This window comes from Mercenaria mercenaria, chromosome 9 (assembly GCF_021730395.1).
Source record: "Mercenaria mercenaria strain notata chromosome 9, MADL_Memer_1, whole genome shotgun sequence".
Taxonomy (NCBI): domain Eukaryota; kingdom Metazoa; phylum Mollusca; class Bivalvia; order Venerida; family Veneridae; genus Mercenaria; species Mercenaria mercenaria.
The window spans coordinates 78982984-79006773 of NC_069369.1; the positions used below are offsets into that span (position 1 = coordinate 78982984).

Below are 23790 nucleotides of genomic sequence, written 5' to 3' on the forward strand. Positions count from 1 at the left end.
GAAAATTCGGATTTCAATAAAAAAGACCATTGGCCTTACAACATGTAGATACATGGGTAAATATTTATTTTTGTAAATGTTTAAAGTTATTTTCTTTTAGTATAGCATTAATCTTAATTTTTTTTTCAAATTAAAATATTTCACATTAAAATGTCCGAACTCTTTTTACTATCTTACTATTTTCAGGGGAAAAAATTATGTTACATGACTATTGGCAACACTTAGTTCTTTCATCATTCTTTCATCATACACTTTAAAACATGTACATGTAGTTCTAAGCGTGTGCAACTTTAGCATTTATACCATTACCATGTGATCGTTACAAAAAATAACTTAAGGGGGAGCGGTGCTCTACTGGTTATGTCGTAGGCTGCTCAATCCGGGGGTCGTAGGTTCGAGCCCCTCTGGGATCACGACCACGCCTCCTAACATGACACCAGTACTGGTTATTCAAGGAAGCGGACTCAAGAGTGGTTCAAATAACCTTGAAGCTTTCATCAAAACTGAACTGAAATAGATTAGTATACACTAAAGAAATGGCTGTTGATTTCTCGATGAACAGTATCTCTATATTTTAGTTGTTGTCTTAGTTCTATTTACATTTCCGTTATCTCTTTTTCTAAATGAGTATCATTATCAGTTGAAATAAAATTGAGCCGTGCCATAAGAAAACCAACATAGTGGGTGTGCGACCAGCACGGATCCAGACCAGCCTGCGCATCCGCGCAGTCTGGTCAGGCTCCATGCTGTTCGCTTTTAAAGCCTATTGGAATTGGAGAAACTGTTAGCGAACAGCATGGATCCTGACCAGACTGCGCGGATGCGCAGGTTGGTCTGTATCCGTGCTGGTTGCAAACCCACTATGTTGGTTTTCCCATGGCACGGCTCAATTGTTCCAATTTTAGCCAAATCCATAAGCAGTTTTGATCTCTGACATTATTCCTAAAATGGCAGTCTGTAAACTATCGCTGCTATTTTTGCTTGTGAGGGGAGTAGTGTCCAATGAGATAGACCACTGGTGTTACAGTCCGACAGGAGACGACTGCAGTTGGTATAGACACTGTCTTGCGGTAGGAACTTGGTTATTTTTTGTCTAGATCATCAGGATTATGTCAAATATTTGTATGCAAGCTGAACCATCTTTAACAGAAATTGTTATTTCAAATTTAGATATGACACCAGAGTGCACTAGAGTTTGTGCATCTAAACAGCTGGAACACTTAAGGAATACAATAAATAGTTAATTGCAAATTAGCTCCTGAGAGACTATAAATCTTGAGGTCTTAAATGTTTGACAGAAGACAGGTTAAGGAACGAAAATGAATTCATTCGTGCTATGACATATAATATGTGTAGAGAGGTTGAAAAAAAGGCGTTAATTACATATTAAAAAAGATGGAAACAAATGATTACTAGTTTCAAATTTGTTCATAATTACATAACCCCTTTTCAGAGTCTGTACATCCAAAATACAAATAAAAGAACAAGCCTGAAAGAGCATGGTAATACCCAAAATGAGCACAGCACAATGAGAAAGAGGTTATACATTTTTCAAACATTGCTTTAGGTCTTGGTGACATAATACTACTAATAGCATCCTTTGTAGAACACTGTTATTGTTACACTCGGTTATTGTAGCGCACTCGGTTATTGTAGCATTCGAATATTGTAACACTCGGTTATTGTAGCACTCGAATACTGTAACATCGGTTATTGTAACACTCGGTTATTGTAGCACTCGGTTATTATTAACAGTTGATTATTGTAGCACTCGGTTATTGTGGCACTTGGGTATTGACTCGGTTATTGTAGCACTCGGTTATTGTAACAATCAATTATTGTAGCATTCGGTTATTGTAGCACTCGGTTATTGTAGCACTCGGTTATTGTGGCACTCGGTTATTGTAGCACTCGGTTATTGTGACACTCGGTTATTGTAGCACTCGATTATTGTAGCACTCGGTAATTGTAGCACTCGAGTATTGTAGCACTCGGTTATTGTAGCACTCGTGTATTGTATCACTCGGGTATTGTAACACTCGGTTATTGTAGCACTCGTGTATTGTATCACTCGGGTATTGTAACACTCGTGTATTGTAGCAATCGGGTTTTGTAACACTCGGTTATTGTAGCACTCGATTATTGTAGCACTCGGTTATTGTAACACTAGATTATTGTAGCATTCGGTTATTGTAGCACACGGTTATTGTAACACTCGATTATTGTAGCATTCTGTTATTGTAGCACACGGTTATTGTGGCACTTGGTTATTGTAGCACTCGATAATTGCAGCACTAGGTAATTGTAGCACTCGGGTATTGTAGCACTCGATAATTAAAGCACTCGGTTATTGTAGCACTCGATTATTCTAGCACTCGGATATTGTAGCACCCGGTTATTGTAGCACTCGGTTATTGCAACACTCGAATATTGTAACAGTCGATTATTGTAGCACTCGATTATTGTAACACTTGGTTATTGTAAAACGGGCGCAGTGGTCCGGTGGTAACACTGTCAGACTACGAAACCAGTAGTCGTGAGTTCTTTTTGGGATAAAAGTCCCTTGTGTAGGTGATTTACACCATGCAAGCTAAAGAAAGATTTGGAATCGGAGCGTCCTCTATAACCTGCACTGTCCTCACACTGAAGTTACTGTCTGCTGAAGGAGTCACTCATGTGGTGTAACGGTGGCGACTTTAAACAAGTCTAATTACAAACAAGCAAAAAAGATTTTGGAGCATTAGAGTCCTCCTGGCGGATAAAGCAAAACTTGGATAAATTATGTTTATGATCCATATTTCGGACAACCAGATACAATCCTGATATTCGTAAAATAATAAAAAAAGTTACAAAAGTCAAAATCTTGAAAGACATATTTATAACATGCGGAAATTAATCAGTTATTACTGCATTTTTCATTTTTTAATTATGTGTCATTGCCAAGTTTTCGGGCAAACCATTTGCAAAAAATCCTGAAGCAGACATCATGCTTTCGTTCCGTCTATTTCACTAGATACCATGTTTTATATCAATTATCTTAGCATTAAATGTCTCGAAAGAAGAAACGACATTACTTTCTACTTAACAACAGTATTACAGGTCCTATATCGCTCAAAACAGTATCTTACGTTTTTTTTTTAAAATTTGTACGTTTAATGCATATGCGGACAGTCATGCCCTTTTTAAAGATCATGTAGCGTTTGCTATTTTAGTAGATTTTCACCTAGAAATAGATTCTATGTCGTCATTTCAATTCCGGACAGTTGTGTTCTGTTTAGTAATTCGGCAAGGACGACTGTAACATATTTACAGATATAGTAAAGTCACCTGGGCCTTGGTGTTTATTTCTGCCAATCTGCCATTTGTAAAAATGTATACTGTTTATTTTCGTTGCCACCGAAAATATACACAAGATGTTTTGGAAGATGTAAGATTCCTATGAAGTTCAATCGATTCGCACAGTTGGTTAAGAAGGAAATGTCATTTGTATAAATCTCATGTAGTTTCATAAATAATGAGTAATGTCCCGCAAAGAAAGTCGTATGTTTTAAATATTTAAAAAAATATTTCAGTTTCACACAGCTCTTACCATTATAAGCATGACATGATTTTTTGCATTGTATTAAGCAAACTTTTCTATCCTATGTCTGAGTTTATCCAACTCGGCCAATAACGTCAATAGGTATGAATGGACTGACGAACATAGATATGGACAGACGATGGACGATGGTCAGAATAGCTTACCCTAACGTTTCATGTCTAGGGGAGCTTAGATATAAGTAATAAAATAAAGTACGACCTTACCAGTCTTTGGAACATATAATTACATGTATAGCGTTTAAGGAAAAAATGTGTCACGGATCCAGTTAAAATCTGCTATATCCAGAACATCGAAATTTGTACTTCTAAAGTACCTTCTCCAATTTGCTGCTCGATAATACATTAGTTTCCAAGTCCAGTTTTCTGTGATAGATGTAGATGTGTTTTAACATCTGCTGAGTCCTGTTGAAATTTGTTTTTCGCAATAATTGTATCCGAAAAATATATATTAAAACTGAAATAACCTTCATATTTAACCCTTTCCTTGCTAAATTTCCATAATGAACTTGTCCATCTTTCAATTTGGACAGTACCAGTAACTGTTAAAAGGGGTGCTTACCAAAAACGAAACTGACTGAATGGCGAACAGTGCAGACCATGATCCATGCAGGCTGATGTTGGTCTGCACTGGTTGCAAAGGCAGAATCACTTGCCGCCAGCAGGCTAAGGATTAACTAACAACACGAGGCATAGTGGTAAGTTCCCTGGCTTCCGCTCACGTTTTTTTCTCTCTTGACACCTGCATGAATTGTCCGTAGAATGAATGAACACTGACTTTCCTAAAAATATTAAGAAACGCAAGTGACGAGTAATTTGTCTTCACATCTTAGTATTTGTTAGAATTTTGCCAACATTTTGTACAACGGTTTACTGACATGTCCATGGAAGAAGGTTGAATGCAAGAGTATTTCTTTCAATCAATGAAGCATATAAAAGACTGTACTTTCCTGTCAGTTAAGTTTGAAGATAAAATAATAATAGAAGAAAACATGATACTGTCTCACACAGAACTGTAGCCAGCAACCCCTTTATTTGCAGCTGAATATTTTGTCCCCACAGCTATCAGCACGCGCGACATCATGTTATTTAAGAAAGGTATTTTTGGATTGTTTATTTTCTATAGTTTTATTTCTATTTAGGTTCGGATATCGAAAATTAATTTACGGAAACATGCGGAACATTTGTCAGTTTCAGGTCGCTACTTAAGGTTTAGAAGTATATCTTCAAAATACAGAAATATTTGATAAAACGAAAACAACATCTTTACCAAAAATCTACCTGACCATTACATATCTGCCGTACTGTCCCGTACGAGGTATACTTAAAATATTCCCCTTTAAAAACGAATACCATTTGTAAAGGAATGAAAATAAACTATTGCTGAAAACTACGTTCAACCTAGTTATGTGAAATTCCAGCACTGGAACATTATTGCAAATGCATCGTAACAAAGATATGTAAGAGTTATTTGAGAATGGTGAGTTACTAAAATCGCTGAACTGTTCGGAAGTGTGGCCATTTTATGCAGCCCTTTTCCGAAATTCAATGTATATATCAGTAAACTGACAGTTGTTGTGTAGAGTAATATACATGTTTTATATGCTGTTCAATTTTCATGTGAAACAACCTTTTCTTTATAAGTATGTTCTGAAGTTTTGAAAAAACAAGGTTTAATCAAATTCTACATTGTAGAATTTTTTTTTCTTTAACAGAAGTTTAAGCTCCAGACTTGAACACGACAATAACAACAGTTGTATACAGGATTGCACTTATGACCACACTTAGACCTACAAACATCTTTAGCTTTATATCGCATTAGAATTCTTTTAATAAATGGCCCCTTTTAACTTACACTTTCAGGTTAAAGTTTTGGTGCACCTTCGCTCTGGCTGCATTATTACAAACAAAATTGAAATAGTTATTTTCCAAATACAGTTATTCACTTTCTGTGTACCCAGTAACGCTTTGCTGGAAAGGTAAGATGAAATGCATGTAGTATAACTCCTGTTGCATTGTTGAAAAGATAGTGTTATTTGAAATTATTTGGAGCATTTAAGATTTTGTGTCCTATTTAGAAAAATATATAGCAGAACCTTGTTTTATTAGATCGAAACAATACGAAGTGGTTATACACGTGCGAAATAACAGGGATTACACGCTGCGTATAACCAATTCAGAGCCTTCATATATATCAAAACATGGTCCTGCTACACTTTATTTTGATGCTAATATGGTTTGATATAAACAAAGAAATGAAATTAGGAAACACTATTTCGTGGCGCATGTATGCCTAAAAATATAGTAGATCGACGTGATGTCAACGCGTGAACGTATTTAAATGGATGGAATAAGTCCCTCGAAATAACTTAGATGTTTGTAGAAATCTACCCAGTTATTCAGTGCGTCTTATAATCGATTCAAAATGTGCAAATTGAGTGTAACACCATTCGGTTACATCATTTGATTCTGAAATGTCTTTTATATAAAATAGCAGATCAAATTTCGTAGCACTCTTTTGGCGGCAAATAATATGTAGACATGACGTCAATGTTGTCAAGTTTTAATGAAGGTGTGGATGATATTTCATATTAATATTTCTAATAATAATTTAATAAATGTTAGAAATGTGAATGTTTATTTTTTAGAAACGTTTTCCATGCGAGGCAGCCAACGACTCTTACGCCATCGGCTTTGGTGATACAATATGCAACGACTTCAACAAGAACCGTCCTGAATTTTCTGATCTTGGTAAACGTTGGGTAGATGAAACAAGAGCTTGCCTTCAGGTAAACATGTAAACATAGAGAAGTCAAACCGTCAGAACCAAAAAAAGTTGTCTTAAAATTAATCTTTACTTATTTTGCTTCTGAACCGTAATGAGACATTCACTATTAAAACAATGTACCAGCTCTATTCTAGAAATGGAAAATAACAACATAGCTTATTTACATACCAGGAATGGTGTCAACAAGTACATTTTCAAGTTTACGTATGCGGCATATACATTTAGCCTGTCTAATGTTTCGTTGATTTGCATATCAAACAATTTTGCATAACAATTGTACATTTTAACCACCGCAGATTTTTCCCGTAGTCACAACATTTAGAAGTCACAAATGTGCTCTTTACAGAAGCAGCTAGTACCAGTACTATCTAAGCAAGAGATGACGTGCCCGGACATCCAAGCTTTTGCCTTTCATACACATTCCCACTGCTACAGTAACCCTCCAGAAGGATCTCCCTCGTTCTGTGATCTGCCATTCTCTGACTGGCTTCATATCACGTGGATTGTAAAGCAAAGTTTCTTTCGTGAAACTTCAGAGACTGTGAAGCAAATTGCTCATATCCTTGGAAATTGTGCTTCAATTAGTCTTTTTGGAAAGTAAATATCTACTGTAATGTATAGATAAATAGCGAGGTCTTCTAAAACAATTTTGTTAATGAACGCTACATTAAACTTAAAATTAAAAAATATAGCAGGACATTATATTTTATTCAAGATTTGTGTTTTTTTCCAGAATATATATAGGTATTAAAAGTAGTCAAAACTAGAAAAACCCTTTTTTTAAAAAGTCACTTCATTTTATTTTTAACCAACGTTTCGGCTACATTAGCCTTCTTCAGGGTTCAAAATAAACATAACAAAGGAAGTGACGTCAACCATCAGACAAAGTATATCGGACCCACATGGGTCCCCTGTGGGCTACCCATATGGGGAGTGCAACAGGGTTCCCTGTGGTTCCCAAATGGGCAGCCCATGTAAGTCTAAAATGGGACCTATATGGGTCCTATATGGGCAGCCCTTATATCACAAAGCAGGCCCTGATACGCTGTATTTTTAGCAGGATTGGAGTCTTTATTGCTTGGGAAAGCCTAAATTATTCTACACGGCATGTTACCTGAAAGCATTCCCTTTATACGTTCCAAAACTCTCACAACTAATATCTAATATATATAACATCCCAGTTAGAGATCGGTTTTATATTTACAAGTCGCGAAAATAGGTTATAAAAGGTAAATCAGATACAATATAAAATTATTTTCAAAATTACCTGTCAAATATGTATGTTGGGAAGTTTATACGCCAAATGGAAACCTTTTCATGCCAATAAGGTATCGAAAATATCGAAATATGAATCATCAAAGCTTTCCGCATGTAATTTACCAATCTTGTGTTTTGCCGGCACCGGAAATGTGAGTGCGCATGCGCTGAACTTTAAAAATTACTTTTTGATATGTATTTTTAATACATTTAGATGCTAATCCATTTATACCCAACCCCACAGTAAATATTGAATATTCAATAAAAAAGTAAAATATTTAGAGACAGCGTCATACATGTAATGCATGGAACAAGGAAATATGGGCTGCCCAAATTGGTCCCACGAGGGACCCTTAAGGGTAAATATCGATCTACACCAAGGAAAACTCGCGTATATGCTCACCTGAGTGTAAAGGATCAGAAGACATACATTGAGGTATTAAAATATGAGAATATTTAAAATGATTGCATGCATTGCTCTATATTTTATTACAGAGCAGTATATGGGACCATTGAGGGTCGCAAATGGGCTAACCCATATGGGCTTCCGAGTTATAGCCCATATCGGACCCATATGGGAACGTTTGCTGGGCAACGTCTAACAAGAGTCAATGACGACGACGTCAAAATTTAACAAAAATGTTTGGCGGAAAAATCATAAAAAGGATCATAGTATGATACATAAAATACTGGTAAACATTCAAAGATTTTTTATGACTACGCTAACAGTAGTGATAATGCCCATGATAATTTTATAAACTTGTACCTTCTGGCATTCACAAAACTTTCCAAGTAGATATTTGGTGTCGGAATATCGAGCCAAGTCTTACTTATTATTTTGTGCATTCATATTCAAAGACATTAACCCAAAAGCTATCTACCTCAAAAAATGGATGGTAAAATTGCGATTCATTGACCTCAAAATGGAGAACGGTTAAAAAGATGTAGCGATAAAATCAGTTTCCATGGCATAAACTCCTTAAATCAAAATGGTGGATGATTAAAAAGCTGTAGCGATAAAGTCGGTATCCATGACATAAACTCCTTAAATCAAAAATGGTGAACGGCTTAAAAGCTGTAGCGATAGAATCAGTTTCCATAGCATAAACACCTTAAATCAAAACTGGTGAACGATTAAAAAGCTGTAGCGATAGAATCGGTTTCCATGACATAAACTCCATAAATCAAGAATGGTGAACGGCTAGAGAATCAGTTTTCATGGCATGAACTCCTTATATCAAAAATGGTAAACGATTTAGATGCTGTAGCAATAGAATCGGTTTCCATGACATAAACTCCTTAACTGATAAAAAATGGTGAACGATTTAAAAGCTATAGCAATGGAATCAGTTTCCATGGCATAAACTCCTTAAATCAAAAATGGTGAACGATTAGAAAGCTGTAGCGATAGAATCGGTTTCCATGGCATAAACTCCATACATCAAGAATGTTGAAAGGCTAGAAAATCAGTTTCCATCGCATAAACTCCTTATATCAAAAATGGTGAACGATTAAGATGCTGAAGCAATAGAATCGGGTTCCATGACATAAACTCCTTAAATCAAAAATGGTGAACGATTTAAAAGCTGTAACGATAGAATCAATTTCCATGGCATAAACTCCTTATATCAAAAATGGTGAACGATTTAAAAGCTGTAACGAAAGAATCAGTTTCCATGGCATAAACTCCTTGTATCAAAAATGGTGACGATTTAAGAACTGTAGCGATAAAATCAGTTTCCATGGCATAAACTCCTTAAATCAGAAATGGTGAACGAATAAAAGTTGTAGCGATAGAATCGGTTTCCGTGGCATAAACTCCTTATATCAAAAATCGTAAACGATTTAAAAACTGTCGCTATAGAATCTGTTTCCATGGCATAAACTCCTTATATTGAAAATGGTGAACGATTTAAAGGCTGTAGCGATAGAATTGGTTTTCATGGCATAAACTCCTTAAATAAAAAAAATGGTTAACGATTTAAAAGCTGTAGCAATAGAATCAGTTTCCATGGCATAAACTCCTTGTATCAAAAATGGTGACGATTTAAGAACTGTAGCGATAAAATCAGTTTCCATGGCATAAACTCCTTAAATCAGAAATGGTGAACGATTTAAAAGCTGTAGCGATAGAATCGGTTTCCGTGGCATAAACTCCTTATATCAAAAATCGTAAACGATTCAAAAACTGTCGCTATAGAATCTGTTTCCATGGCATAAACTCCTTATATCAAAAATGGTGAACGATTTAAAAGCTGTAGCGATAGAATTGGTTTTCATGGCATAAACACCTTAAATAAAAAAATGGTTAACGATTTAAAAGCTGTAGCAATAAAATCAGTTTCCATGGCATAAACTTCTTAAATAAAAAATGGTGAACGATTTAAAAACTGTAGCGATAGAATCGGTTTCCATGGCATAAACTTCTTATATCAAAAATGGTGAACGATGTAAAAACTGTAGCGATAGCATCAGTTTCAATGACTGCGACTGAAACTAGAGGAACATTACCTCAGACTCTTTATTGTATAAACTATTCTGATATCTACCAAAAGATTGTGAGAACTAAATAAAGACTATACATGGTATCTTGAGTGAATTGCACAAAGAAGAAGATCGCCTCTACTAATTCTATATAGACGGACAAAGCCTACTAATCTTAATTTCAAATAACATTTGGAAAAATGAAGTTCTTTATTTGAGAAACATAAAATTTATCTATTGTAATATGCGTTTTCTTTTCTATTAACGTGTTTTTATTTTAAAGAAGTATCAGTTTTGTCCATCTACATTCAACTGAATTTAAGGGACGTATGTTTAACTTATATCGAATGAATATAAATAAGTTGTAGAAGCAATTAAATAAGCTTTCTTAAATCTAAATTCGTCTAGGAATAATTTTGTCCCTTTACCCAACACCATCGCCTTGTCACGCGCCACTAAAATTGAACGATGTACATCGTCGGTTTTACAAAATGTAACAAGAAGAAGCAACAGATTTTATATTACTACTTAGTAGATATACAGCCATGTCAAACTTACCGATCGATATTTCCTACCTTTGATAAACGGTCAGAGGTTCATATCTTGGGAAAAGAGGACAAGATACTGAGTAGAAGTTTCCGCGTAGTAAAATTTCGAGACATGTAATTCAAAATTTCGAGTTTTTTTCTTCAAAATTGTTATATACTAAAACGTATATTTGAGATATGTTTAACAAACTTAAGAGTTAGGAAGTCGAAATTTTGAGATACTACGTCGGAATTTAAATTCTAGTCACGTTTCTCGAAATTAGCAGTTGGTAACTAGAAATATGAGATGTTTAGTTTGTACTAGTGCCGTCATTGACTTACTGAAAGTGTTCAGCATTATGATATGTTTTAGTTTTAATTTGTTTGGCCTATTAAATAGAAAGTGCTGGGCAAAATAAAAAGAATAAAATATGTGCCTTTTCCTCCAAGTACCCATTGGCGAAAAGTACACTAACACATTTAACTAATCGGAAAGCTGTGATGCTAAAGATTGCGGCTTCGTCTTATTTGATCAAGATACTCATAAGGTAAGCCAACTGAATCAATTACGTTTCTCGAAAATAGCACTTGGTAACTCGAAATATCAGACATTTAATTTGTATCATTTCCGTCACTGAAAGTTAAAATTGATTGGCCTATGAAATAGAAAACTCTGGACAGAATGAAAATCATTGTGCTTCTTCCTTCGACTGAAGTGATAGGAGAAAAGTAGACTAACACAATTAACTAATCGCAGAGTTGTTAACTGATTCATCATCCGCTAATGATTGCGGTCTTGAATTATCGGATGAAAATACTTAAAGTAACGTAAATCAATTAGTCTTTGTCGTAGCTTAGCTTTATATCTATTTAATGAGCTCTTCGATTTAACACAATGTTAAAAGTGCATTTCTGTACGAAGGCCGTTATGGAGAGTAACTTGACGTATTCAGTATCAGTTAAACGACAGAACGGGAAATTCCTGTAAGATGCTGAAAACATTTAAAAATTCAATTACATTTGCGTTTTCAAAATAAATCCAATTGAAAAAGGTTTATTAAAGGTTTATTATAGTTATAATACACCTTTCCAATTTCGTGCAAAATAACTTCATTCGGACGTTCAATTGAAGCCTGAGTCAATGCGTTTGCAGAGTGCTACAGGGTCTTGAAATAAATCAAACGTAATAATTATGCTAAGAAGATTTTTTTCTTCAATCTCTTATAATATGCCTGATCAACACGACACCATGGCTTAAATATTTGATCATGTTCTTGGCAGAAGCAAACATTTCGTAACCATATTTACAATATACATCAGGTACTGTCTTATGACAGTGATAATGGCAGTATAGTATTGAACACTTTACCCAGAGAAATTAATTTGGAAAATACTGAGTGATCGTTGTCACCTGATTTTTGCATATATTCTATTTTCTCTAACGATAACAAAGGGACCTCTGTGACCGAGTAGTTTATATCACTTGCCATTAACCGATGTGGGCTCGAGCCTTACTTTGGGCGTAGAATTTTTCATGTACGGAAGCCATCCAGGTGGCTTACGGAAGGCCGGTGGTTCTACCCAGGTACCAATTTGTGATGAAATAATGCCCAGAGGGGCACCTGTGGGTCATCCTCTACCACGAAAAGCTTCAACGTCGCTATATGACCTATTGCTGTGTCAATGTTGCCTCGTTTTATAACATCAGTAGAATACTATACTAGAGTAACAGGAAACAAACATGTGTTAACGATGATATATCATTACGAAAATTAAAAACTTAGTTTAACAAATAGTATGTCTATAGGAATTCATTCTTAAAAATGCATCATTATGTTATTTTAACTTTGTTATCATCCATTGTAGGCAAATCTCATTCTTTCTATTTATCGTATCTGTCTGCTGTGTTTCTTTTATGATGAAAAATCCTAATTTGATATTTTATGGCCTTTTCGTATTAAGTATGAACAGTCATGCATTTTACAATATGAACAAGTTTTCATTGTACATTATATTATAATCGTTTTACTACACCTGTTTATACATGTTTAATATTATCTGACTGCCGCAAATCACCGTCTTAGGAAAGATAAAAATAGTACTGTTGATTTCACTCTGTACTGGTGCAATAAATGCTAAATTTAGAAATTGATTGAAAGAAAACAGTCGTGTATCTTTGGTGAAAACAATGCTAAATAATAGATCAAAAGACAAAATTTATTACTCCATAATTATACTGCATTCCGAAGAAAATATTGCGTATTAGTTGAAACATATAATTTCATCAATGGCCCAAAAACGCAAAATATTTAGGTATCAGGAAATTACTGCTATATTTCTCAAAGACGCATGAAACTTGTATACTGACAGGCTATATGTTATGGAAACACATGATTACTAATTTATGCATTGCAAAGTGAAAAGCGTTGGTAATGCTTTACATGAAATAAACTGCCTTAATTATAAATATTTGTTATTAACTTGTATAAGAAGTTCATAATGTTAGATTATCAACTGCATGGTCATTGATTTAGAAAATGTGCAATATCGTAACGTTGCTGATTTTCAAAAAAAAGAACAACAACAACAAAAAAACCCCAAGTACACAGGCAATACACTTTAGCATTTATGATAAATAGAGAATATTAGGTTACTGTCTTATAAATTTAAATTTATTAAGTGAGTCGGAGAAAATATATAAGACAGTAACCTAATGTTCTATTTATCCTACCTTCTGATCAAAAATCATTCTTTAATTCAAAATTTACCACCAACTAGATCTGAGTCTGTCTTGCACAGAAATTAATACTTTGTGTCTGACTTCTCTGTTCTGCTGAACATTAAAGAATAATTTTAATTTGCTGCCAAGTGAAGTTTTGTCCGAAGTTCAGTTGAATGTCGGATTGCCCATCCTCACCAAGCAAACGATTGACGAGACTTATATACACGCCATATCGCCGCTTGACAAAACGAATAGGCAAACCGTTTCCTCGATGATTTTATTCAATAACACTCCATTACTGATGCAATATATTCCTAGATTGACGAGTAGAAAGCTAAAATTCTGAACAAACGCTATTAGTTTGTTGTAATTGCAAGTACGGTATGCATCCACTATACATTTGTGATGGTCTCACATACCTAATAAAAGCGCGTTTATGAAAATAATTGCATAAATATGTCTTTTAGCAGTTATTCTCAAAAACAAGATGGCGTCGTTTTAAAAAAAATCCAAAAAGTAGTCCGCCAAGCTTTATTTAGTCACTGACCAGATAAAGCAAAATTTATCTGACCCCTTGATTTTTGCCTTTATTTTGCATGAAGGTAGGATAAATCACATTATAGAAGCCTTCATTCCATCACAAAATCAAGATTTTTATCTTGATAATTAACAATAATAAGTCAAACGTCAATATGCCTACGTAGTTTGAATGTTCTAGCCAAAAAGGTTCTCAAGTTATTGATCGGGGACCGTTTTGCAAGTTCATGTCACCTTGCCCGTGACCTTGCCCTTTTGACATAAAAACCCCAAGGCCAACATATATCATCTACTGACAAAGATAATTGGAAGGTTCTAGATAAAATTGTTCTCAAGATATTGAGCGAGTTCAAGCAAATCTTTTCTCCTTATTACTAGTTGATAATGTAATAATTATGAGATCTTTGTTCGTACTTATGAGATTTTTTTCTCGTAATAACGAGATCCTTTTTGTAAGTTATCTCGTAATTGCGTGATAATCTAATCGATAAATCTTTTTCATTTGATACGAGTCGGCTTTCGTATTAAACACTACATAACTAATAGATAAGAACAATTCATACCTTCTAGTGTTCATTATAAAGTGAGACCTAAAATGTTAAATGATAGGAATTGTGTTACTACTAAAACTAATTCTATTTTCTTTCACAAAAACAAACACACCTGATCACTTAGCCAATTCAGAGAAAGTTCGTGTAGATCATTCATGTGCAAAGATTGTTTGCTATATATAGAACGAAAACGTTCGTTTTTCAGGTTTTAAGTTACAAAGATTATTTTTTTCTTGAATTGTGACCTTTTCGGTTTATGGTAAAGATGAGGGTATGAGTACTTTTCGCCTTTTAGAAGTTGAAAGAAGATTGAAATTATTTCATTTTGTAGAAAAAATTGTAAATAAGTGGTAAAAGAGAATTTCTATGATTCCGCGATGCTTCGAGAAAGTATATACAGAAACAAATGGCAATTTATTTCTTCTTTTTTTTTGATATATGGCAGATAAACGCTGTATTCTTATAAAGACTATTTTTGTTTATTTGTGTTTAGAGAACATATAATAAGCATTATGTGTCTTCTTCCAGAGCTATCGTTGCACTGCTTTCCAAACGAACAGCGTCTTACCAGTCAATGGTTTCCTGAGTAGGCATACGATGTACATTATTTTTCATTGCCAACAATTTTCAATTCAGTTGACCTCTTTGGACATTCAACACACTGTCTTGGCCTTATACATAGCACTTTCAGTTTGTAAGTAGAAATTTGTTTTTCTCATTTTTCTCATGTAAAAAAAGCATGTAAAATACCATCATGGAAATATAAAAGAATACAGTTATTTTGTGAGGCGTCTTCAACTGATTCTAAGTTATCTATTCAGATTGTACAATATCAACAAAATCTTGCTGACCGTTTTGGAGCATGTCTGTCTTTTTCTTTTGAGTATTGTGCAGAAAGATACTGTATTGTCAATACAATTTACGCCTTTGTCTTTTGATATTATAGTATAGTTTTGTTGTAGGAGTAAAACAACATACCTACTACAAGGACAGTTTTTACTCTAGAGGATAATATGAAATGTTAAATGTCAGTCTGGTTTGCAGAAGGCGGAAAACTTTAAAAAAACACAGACTTATTTATTAAAATTGTTGGTGTACTATTCAGGAAATGGTGTAATATTGAGAAAAACAATTTCAGTCGTACAAAGGAGAATTCAGTGATTAGAATTTCATGTCTTTCGCAATATCATTTCCTATTGGCACAGAAACATTTATCAGAAACCGCTAAATAAAAGTTGAAAAGTATGAAAGGCACTGACCAATATAATATCGAATAGCTAGTGTTTAGAAACAAATATTCCCTGGGCTATCAAATTCAGCTGGAATACAGCCAGGTGATAAATCTTAAGACGTAGGTAGTAATTTCGTATCATGGTTTGTGACGTGTTGTGATTCCACTTCCCCATGTGTCTAGGGTTCCTATCTATTTTGATTTAATGTTATACATCCTGACAAATGCATGAGAATGCATGACATATTCTAAAAGAATGCATGAGCATGCATGGCACATTCTAAAGGAAAGATCTTGTTAAATGCTATATAAAAGAGGGCACAATAACCAACTGACAACAGACACATAACGTATTAAGGTCCAAATAAATACAATTTGATTATAGGGAATGTTCAGTAAGTAGAACAATTTAGAAAAGGGCAAAGAGTGTAACAAAGCTTTTCAGCTGAACAACAAGTCATATGACATCACTTTTTATTAGAACAAAATAATAGACACCCACTTGCCAAAACAACAGTGGTACAACTATTATAAAGGATATCAACAATCAGCTTCACAGACTCTGAAGCGTCACCAAATAAACTTTGCTTTACGATCCACGTGATACGAAGCCAGTCAGAGAATGGTAGATCACAGAACAAGGGGGATCCTTCTAGTGGGTCACTGTGGCAGTGGAATGTGTGTAAAAGGCAAATGTATGAACCTGCGTACACGTCATCTCTTGCATAGATAGTACTGGTTCTAGCTGCTTCTGAAAAGAGCACAATTTAAGCCACTTTGAAACATTGAGACCATGCAGGTCATATATACTGGATACTTTTCTTGGGATCATTACGGTAGTTAAAACGTAAAATGGTTTATTTAGATCGTTTTGACATCCAATTGATTGGAAAAAAGATATATGCCGGTGCGTTTTTTAGCTGTTGTAAGTTCCTTTTCGTTTTTCTAGAATATGGCACATGCATGTTTACCAGTAAAAGTTTTTAGAATTTAGAAGTTCTTATTATTAAAGGTGCTAAATAAAGACAAATAAAAAAACACAAAACTTATAAAAAAAAACTACTTATTTTGAAATATACTACTAAAACATTACGATAGCCGTGCAATATTCCCTTGAAGTCAAACATGTGCAGAGAAACGAATGATTTTTTTTGTATTTTCTTAGAATGACATGGGTGGTCTTTTTGTCCTACTTTCGTGTTTATCGCTTTTTCGTAATTGGTCGGAAATTCTTCGGGATTACGCGATTTTAAAATTAATTCAAACGAATATCCGTTTAAATAACGTACTAATCCCCAATGATAACGCGATTCCCGCACAAACTCAAGGTCGCGTCCATTCCATGATAACAGATATAATAATAATTCATATTGCTTGTGCAATACTTGACAAATAAATATTAGTATTTGTTTTATTTTAACCGTCCAATAAGTATATTGCACAATAGCTCAGTCGGGTAGAATGCAGATACCAATAGCAAATCATCAACTCGTTTTGTATGAGTTCGAATCCTCATTACGATTTTTTTCATAATTTCTATTTTTCTTTTGTTTTTCTTATCCGTTTTTTATTCTGTTCTCTTTTTGATGGTTTCTGTGTGCATTTATGTCTTTATAAAACATATGTTCATTATATTCGCTTTCTATTTATGTGTTTAGCACATGCATTTAACTAATATCACAGAACTTTTATCAGCTGTCATATCGGCCTCAGACATTTCTCTGTCATTGTGTCATAGATGAACATACACAGTATGCTTTACCACTGAGCTAATTTATAATTGGTTTGCAAGCAAGAAATATTTACATTTTGACCAGTTACAAAAATGTTGAATTCCCTATGCTATGTTTGTAAACATCACGTTATCGTTGGGGCATATAATATATTTTGCATCTATTTATAAATTATAGCCCCGTTTCGGAGCATTCTTCCGAAAAAATCCGAAGATGCGCGACGGGTCCGTAAGCAATCGGAAAACACACTGGTTTTCATATAATACTCATTCGGGCGTTAGTAGTGGACCTTTAACAGAACATTCTAATATGCTTTTCTTTGTTAAAACACTTACGCTAGAATGACGTCACGTTATCGTGCAGTGACGTCAATGTTTTTGTTGCGACCAAGAAAGAGCGCTACTATATTTCATCTACTGTTTTAGATTAAGGGCATACTAGAATCGAAATAATTTATACAAAAACCGTATTTTAACACTATTTATACACTCGGGCGGTAATACGTCGTACAAATAATTTCACTCGGGCTGCGCCCTCGTGAACGTATTACGCCCGACGTATAACCGCCCATCGTGCATAAATAAGTGTTAAAACACTCTTTTGCTATAAATTATGTCTTAAGTAAACGTGAATTTTAAGACAGACTTTCTTTTTCTTCTTTCATTAACTAAGAAACAAAGCGGGATCAAGAACACCGACATAATTGTGTTGGAAAGGATCCTAGGCAGGATCTTGGCCTTTTATTGTGCCAGACGACATTCAAACTGTACTTGTCAAGGCAGTACATTCATTTACATAGTTATGTAGGTAGATTGGCAATCGCTGAATTCTAAATCAAGCAAACAAATTTAAGCGTTTTCTCTTCAAAAATGTTCTCAAAAACGAACGCATATTTAAATAGAAATGGCATTCGATTTGTCCTAAAGCAAGCATTTTTATTGCATAGGCGTCTTGCACTTTTGCGAAAGTATGCCTGGTAAAGTATCAGGAAAAATGACCAATAAAAGCTTATTCAATGACTAACGTGTTGACAACTCTGTATACCTGAAGGCAAGATATTGCATCATCTATCCAACCTTTACCAAGCCCGTAAAGTTTAGCTCGGTTCTTGTTGAAGTCATTGCATAATGTATCACCGAAACAGATGATATAAGAGTTGCTGACTGCTTCACATGGAAAGCGTTTTGAAAAATTCTAAGGTTTCTAAAACGTAGTGTTAGGAAATCAGGTTATTATATCATGTTTTTGTTTGTTTTGGGTTTAGCGCCGTTTTTCATTAGAGGTATGTAAGGGCAGACTGTTAACGTAATAAGTGTTCCTGTATTCTGTACAAGTACTAACATGTGTTCTGCAAGTAACTCTCAATCTCCACATGAATCAAAGTTGTAAGATACAGTGTTTTTTATCAAATGGTCAGGGAGAACATACGATACGCCTCGCCCGGGGATTGAACTCACGACTCTGCGATCGCGCTCTCCCTACTTAGCTAAGCGGCCGGCTATCATATAATGACCTACTATATCAGGCAAAACGAGATAAAAGTACATCTGTCTCAAAAAGTAGGACTCGGAAATCGAAGAAGAACATTTCTAGAAATTTCTATAAAGTACAAATTCCGTTGTAACATTGGCTTAAAATGTCTTAATTGGATTCGTGCCACATCATCTGTACTCGTTCTATGATATTTGTCTTTAATCACTGTAGTTTGATACTCGGAAAGACATCTCTTGTGAACAATTACTATTGAAATGATAAGGCCATAATTTAATACTTGCTTTTCAGTCGATTTAGACACAAAACTTCAGGTTTAGCTATTCTGGAAAGATTTGTCCGTCGCCTATCATTTGTCTATTTAAACGTGTTTAATCACATGCTGCGTACATGTCTTGCACATCGGACTGGCATTTCCGGTATTTTTTTACCCATGCCGGTCATCCCTTCCCCACATGTCAGAAGACTCTCGTGCTGTTAATGATAACCAAAGATTCATGCATTGATTATAATATTATGTCGTTTATGTAAAATTAGATATATAAATGAAATACATTGATGGATGCTCTTTATTCCTTACAATGTATTTCCCGATTCCAAATGTTATGTTTCAGAAAAACTAAATGGGTACAAGATATGATAAAACTAAAGCGACACTTTATTGTTGTGCGTCTTTGAAACGTCATGACGTAATGACAGTATAATGACGTAAATATTCTGCGCTTTCTCTAAATACGCTAGTATGAGGAAGAGTGTCTTTTGTATTAATAAGCTGATCCCTAAACGTATACTTCTAGTCCTATTTTAGTATGTCCATATGCGCCTATGTTTTATAATGCTCGCTGATATAAGTCCGAAGGTAATTGCTAATAAAGTACCCAATTGGAAAGACTATCCTGCTGGTTATCGAATAAGATAATATAGCCATAAATATTCCGACGACTTGTTTGTTTGTTTGTTTTGGGTTTAATGCCGTTTTTCAACAGTATTTCAGTTATGCAACGGCAGTTAACCTACCAGTGTTCCTGGATTCTGTATCAGTACAACCCTAATCCCAAAAAGTAAATGCCAACGTCCACACTTGAATCAGAGTTGGAGAACGAATGATATCAGACACAATGAATTTTACCTCCAACGACTTCGATTGTTGAAAATTGAAAAAGAACTGTCGGGCAATTTCCATTTTTGCCGTGTTTTAATAGCCTACAAAAAGTAACTAAATTTTACGACCTTATTATTTTATATAATCAATTTACTTAGTCTCGGCCTTTCAGGAATTTTTACAAATATTACTTCCTACCACTCGGTGATGTTCTATTCAAGATACATGTTTTTGATGTATTTTGATTACACAAAATTCTGACAAATGCAAAACAATACAATATTTCAGGACATGACAGCAATAGTTTCTGTACAGTCTTGCGCTGTCGTATCTGATTTACTACAATAAAACTCGCCCAAAACAATATGAATTAAGTATGTATCCGAAACTCGGTACAGTTACCACTTGCTGTAAATCTAGTTGTCTATACATGTTCAAAATGCCGATTCAGTACATCAAAAAGTTTCAAGATATCGATTTGTCACATATTTCGCATCTAGAGTTTTAAGAATGTTTCCCTAGGATATAACCTAATGATCTACCTTTCAAAGCTAACCTAAATTTGATACAGGCAAAAATGCCAACCCTTTTTCATGAATAACTAGTAGAAGAAATATTGCCTAGGTTATAGTACTGTTCTAAGCCTCCCCAAAACGAAACTCACAGCACGCAGGTGTGCACACTGCCAACACACACTCACATACAAAGCAAACGCACGAGGACAAAACGAACAAACAAATGAACACAGTGGGGTACCGCCTTGGGACGGTCAGTAGCAAAAACACTGAGGAGCTTAAACCGGTTTATGGTGCGCATCCAACCTCACTCTTACCCACACCATGTTCCAAAGTCACGGGACAGTGTAAATAAACGTAATCCCTTCCAGGTGAATCTCTAACACACGCAATGGAAACAAAAGGCATGTCATGTAAAACACAAAAGCATCAAGAGAAACACCCGACAAAACAGGCCTGAAGACAGAAATCAAAACAGTTTAGTCCCGGTGAGATTTAAACGCTGCTTATCACAGAGTCCCCACTAGGTTCCGTCAGACAAAATCAAAGAGGGAAGCGTATAGTGTCCATAACACTTAACATGCTGTGTGTCTCAAACAGTTGGGTCGTAACCTCTTTTAATAAAACGTTTTATAATTTTACCAAATACAGTTGGAAAGTTACCACGACCCAAAATCTTAAGAAGTTTGTCAACCACATCCCCGTAAAAATCAGGTGTTGAAATACCTTATCGCAGAAGTGTCTTTAAATTACTACTGACTTTTAAAACCAAATCAGAATTACGATAGTAAAATTTAGCAAAATATTTACGCAATTTGTAATAACGGTAGTTCTGCTGAAGAAATTTATTTGTAATATATTGATTACGTTCGTTGAAATCCTCAACATGACTACACGCTCTGGCAAATTGAGAAATACATACCCCATAAGATGTAGCCTGAGGTACATTACCATCCAAATGGGGGACATTTACTATACTAAAATTAAAATAATCCCTCTTCTCATAAATTTTGGTATGTATAATATTGTCATAAATAGAGAGATGTAAATTATCCTTATTAAGAATATCATCCAGACAGCGTGATGTATTATTAATTCTAACACGACTAGCAAAAAACCTACATACATGTAGAGCAAAATCTATCTCGGGTTATTCTGCAATAACCCACGCGCGTGCAATGACGTCATCCGATCCCGGTGTGTAGCACGTTCGTAAAAAGTAGTTACCATTTTTTCTAACACTGTTGATACTAGTAGGTCGTGTTAGAATCGAAGTAACAAGTTCCCAAGTGTGATTCATCGTAGAATAACCCGAGTGTTTCGTTCTTATGCGAAACAATATATCACTCAGGCCTATGGCCTTCGTGATATATTCTGACGCATAAGAACTCAAAACACGGGTTATTCTACGATAAACCGCCACTTGGGAACTTATTATTTATTAAATGCAGTAATACTGTCTGCTTGCCTATCAGGAGAAAGGCTCAACATAAAGTATCTTTTATAACAATTTTAAAAACAAATCTGCGACAAGAGGTACACAGTCAATTTGTTCCAGTGGGACTATCAATTAGCCTACTTGTCTGAAAATTGCATTCCCAAACCTGACGTAAATGTTGTTCAATAAAAAGTAAAGGGCTTTACAAACTTCGTCACAGGTCCACATTGTAGTATGTTCATAAGATGACATAGCACAACAGTTACAGGCAGAGCACGTTTTCGTGCGCCCACAGAGGTAACACTATATGACCCTATTGTTAACAACGGGTGTATAAAATGGCATCTAGAATATTTACAATTTTTTTTAATGATTTGACTTAGACAACTAGTGTTTGAGTCAAGAAGGCCCTTTTTCAAACTATGTCTAGATTTTGTTAACACAAACACTTTGACGATGTTTCATTACGATTGGGCTACAATTGTTACCTGTAGTGAAATAATGAACGATGGATGACGACCACAGTGCTTCCACAATAACTCACCCTGAGAACTCAGATGAGCTAAAACTAAAAACTCAGATGCAAAACTTCTAATGCTGAAAACTATTCCTATAAAATTTCATTCCAGTTGTTCAAATACTTCTGGTAATATGCTTAAAACAGGTTTTCTCTGTCTGACAGATGGATGAACGAACAGACAAAGCCAAATATGTAACCCCCACCGCAAAAAGTTGACACAATAAGCCAGACCTAATCACTTATATAGGTATGTTTGTCCTACAGCGTATAATATAACTAAATTCTGTTATGACCTAGTAAAATTGTTTGACCAGTCAAATGTTGAACGCAACATGTATGCCGTGCCATTCATTATATTAACCGGCGAATTTGTAAAAGTTGCCATTACCTACTTGTTAACTAGTGTTACAGTTGCAGTTATTAGAGATTCAAAAGAAACGAGATTTAACCAACATTATTCCGTTCAATGTAAAGAGGTTAAAATTCTCAGGTATGGCCAGAGAAATAGTTCTGTTCTGACCGTACCACAGTACATATGTAGTGCATATTTATTTGATACGTGATTTATCTTGTACTGTGTGGCATTCTATGTGACGAATCGGCATCTTTCATCTCATAGATTCTAGTCTGCAGAAGACATTCCATGGGCGGCCACTGTATTCAAACATGTGCCTAGTTTTTAAATGGTCGAGGCCGATTTGTTTGAAAAAGACTTAACTGTAATTCAGTGGAATGAAAGTAATATACAGACATTAAAAAACTGAGCGAACGCTTGAGAATACTTTGTAAAATGTTATTCTGGTTTGTAGTAGGCGAAAAATTAGAAAAAAATATATAATGAAATATTGTAATTCTATTCAAGAAACAGCGTTATACTGGTAAAGAAATTTTCCAGAAATACGAAGGTGAATTACGTGGTTTAAATTTCAGTATCTGATTAATGTCATTGTGTCAAGACACTTTGGCACACAGGCTACTTTTAGTCACATATAAAGGGTGCTACGACCCGATATCATATTAAAGAACCGATTCCTCTAATAAAGGCTGAACATTAACCAAACTTTCAGGAACGAAGACAGCCCATCTAATCAGTGGTTACTCATCCGATCTCTTCAAACAAACGGCAACTAATGGTGCAGATAGAAAACACTTTGAATCTAAACGTAAGTCTCGATGTCGAATTTAGTTCAAAGTTAACGGACTGGTCAACTAATTTAATTAAAGGGGAATATGCAACATTCTGCAACATTTCTAATCAGAAAGAACTAGATGAAACTTTAACATTGATGAAAAACGT

The 23790-nt window shown here is 34.9% G+C and overlaps 1 protein-coding gene across 1 annotated transcript; it reads left to right on the top strand.

The window, feature by feature from the left end:
• The first annotated feature begins 926 nt into the window (after window positions 1-926).
• Window positions 927-7081, top strand: LOC123548146 (uncharacterized). Its single transcript, XM_045335378.2, has 3 exons — window positions 927-1070; window positions 6246-6386; window positions 6732-7081. Exons 1-3 carry the CDS (start codon window positions 948-950, stop codon window positions 6984-6986), a joined length of 519 nt encoding a protein of 172 aa, XP_045191313.1. The 5' UTR covers window positions 927-947; the 3' UTR covers window positions 6987-7081.
• Window positions 7082-23790: the final 16709 nt, after the last annotated feature.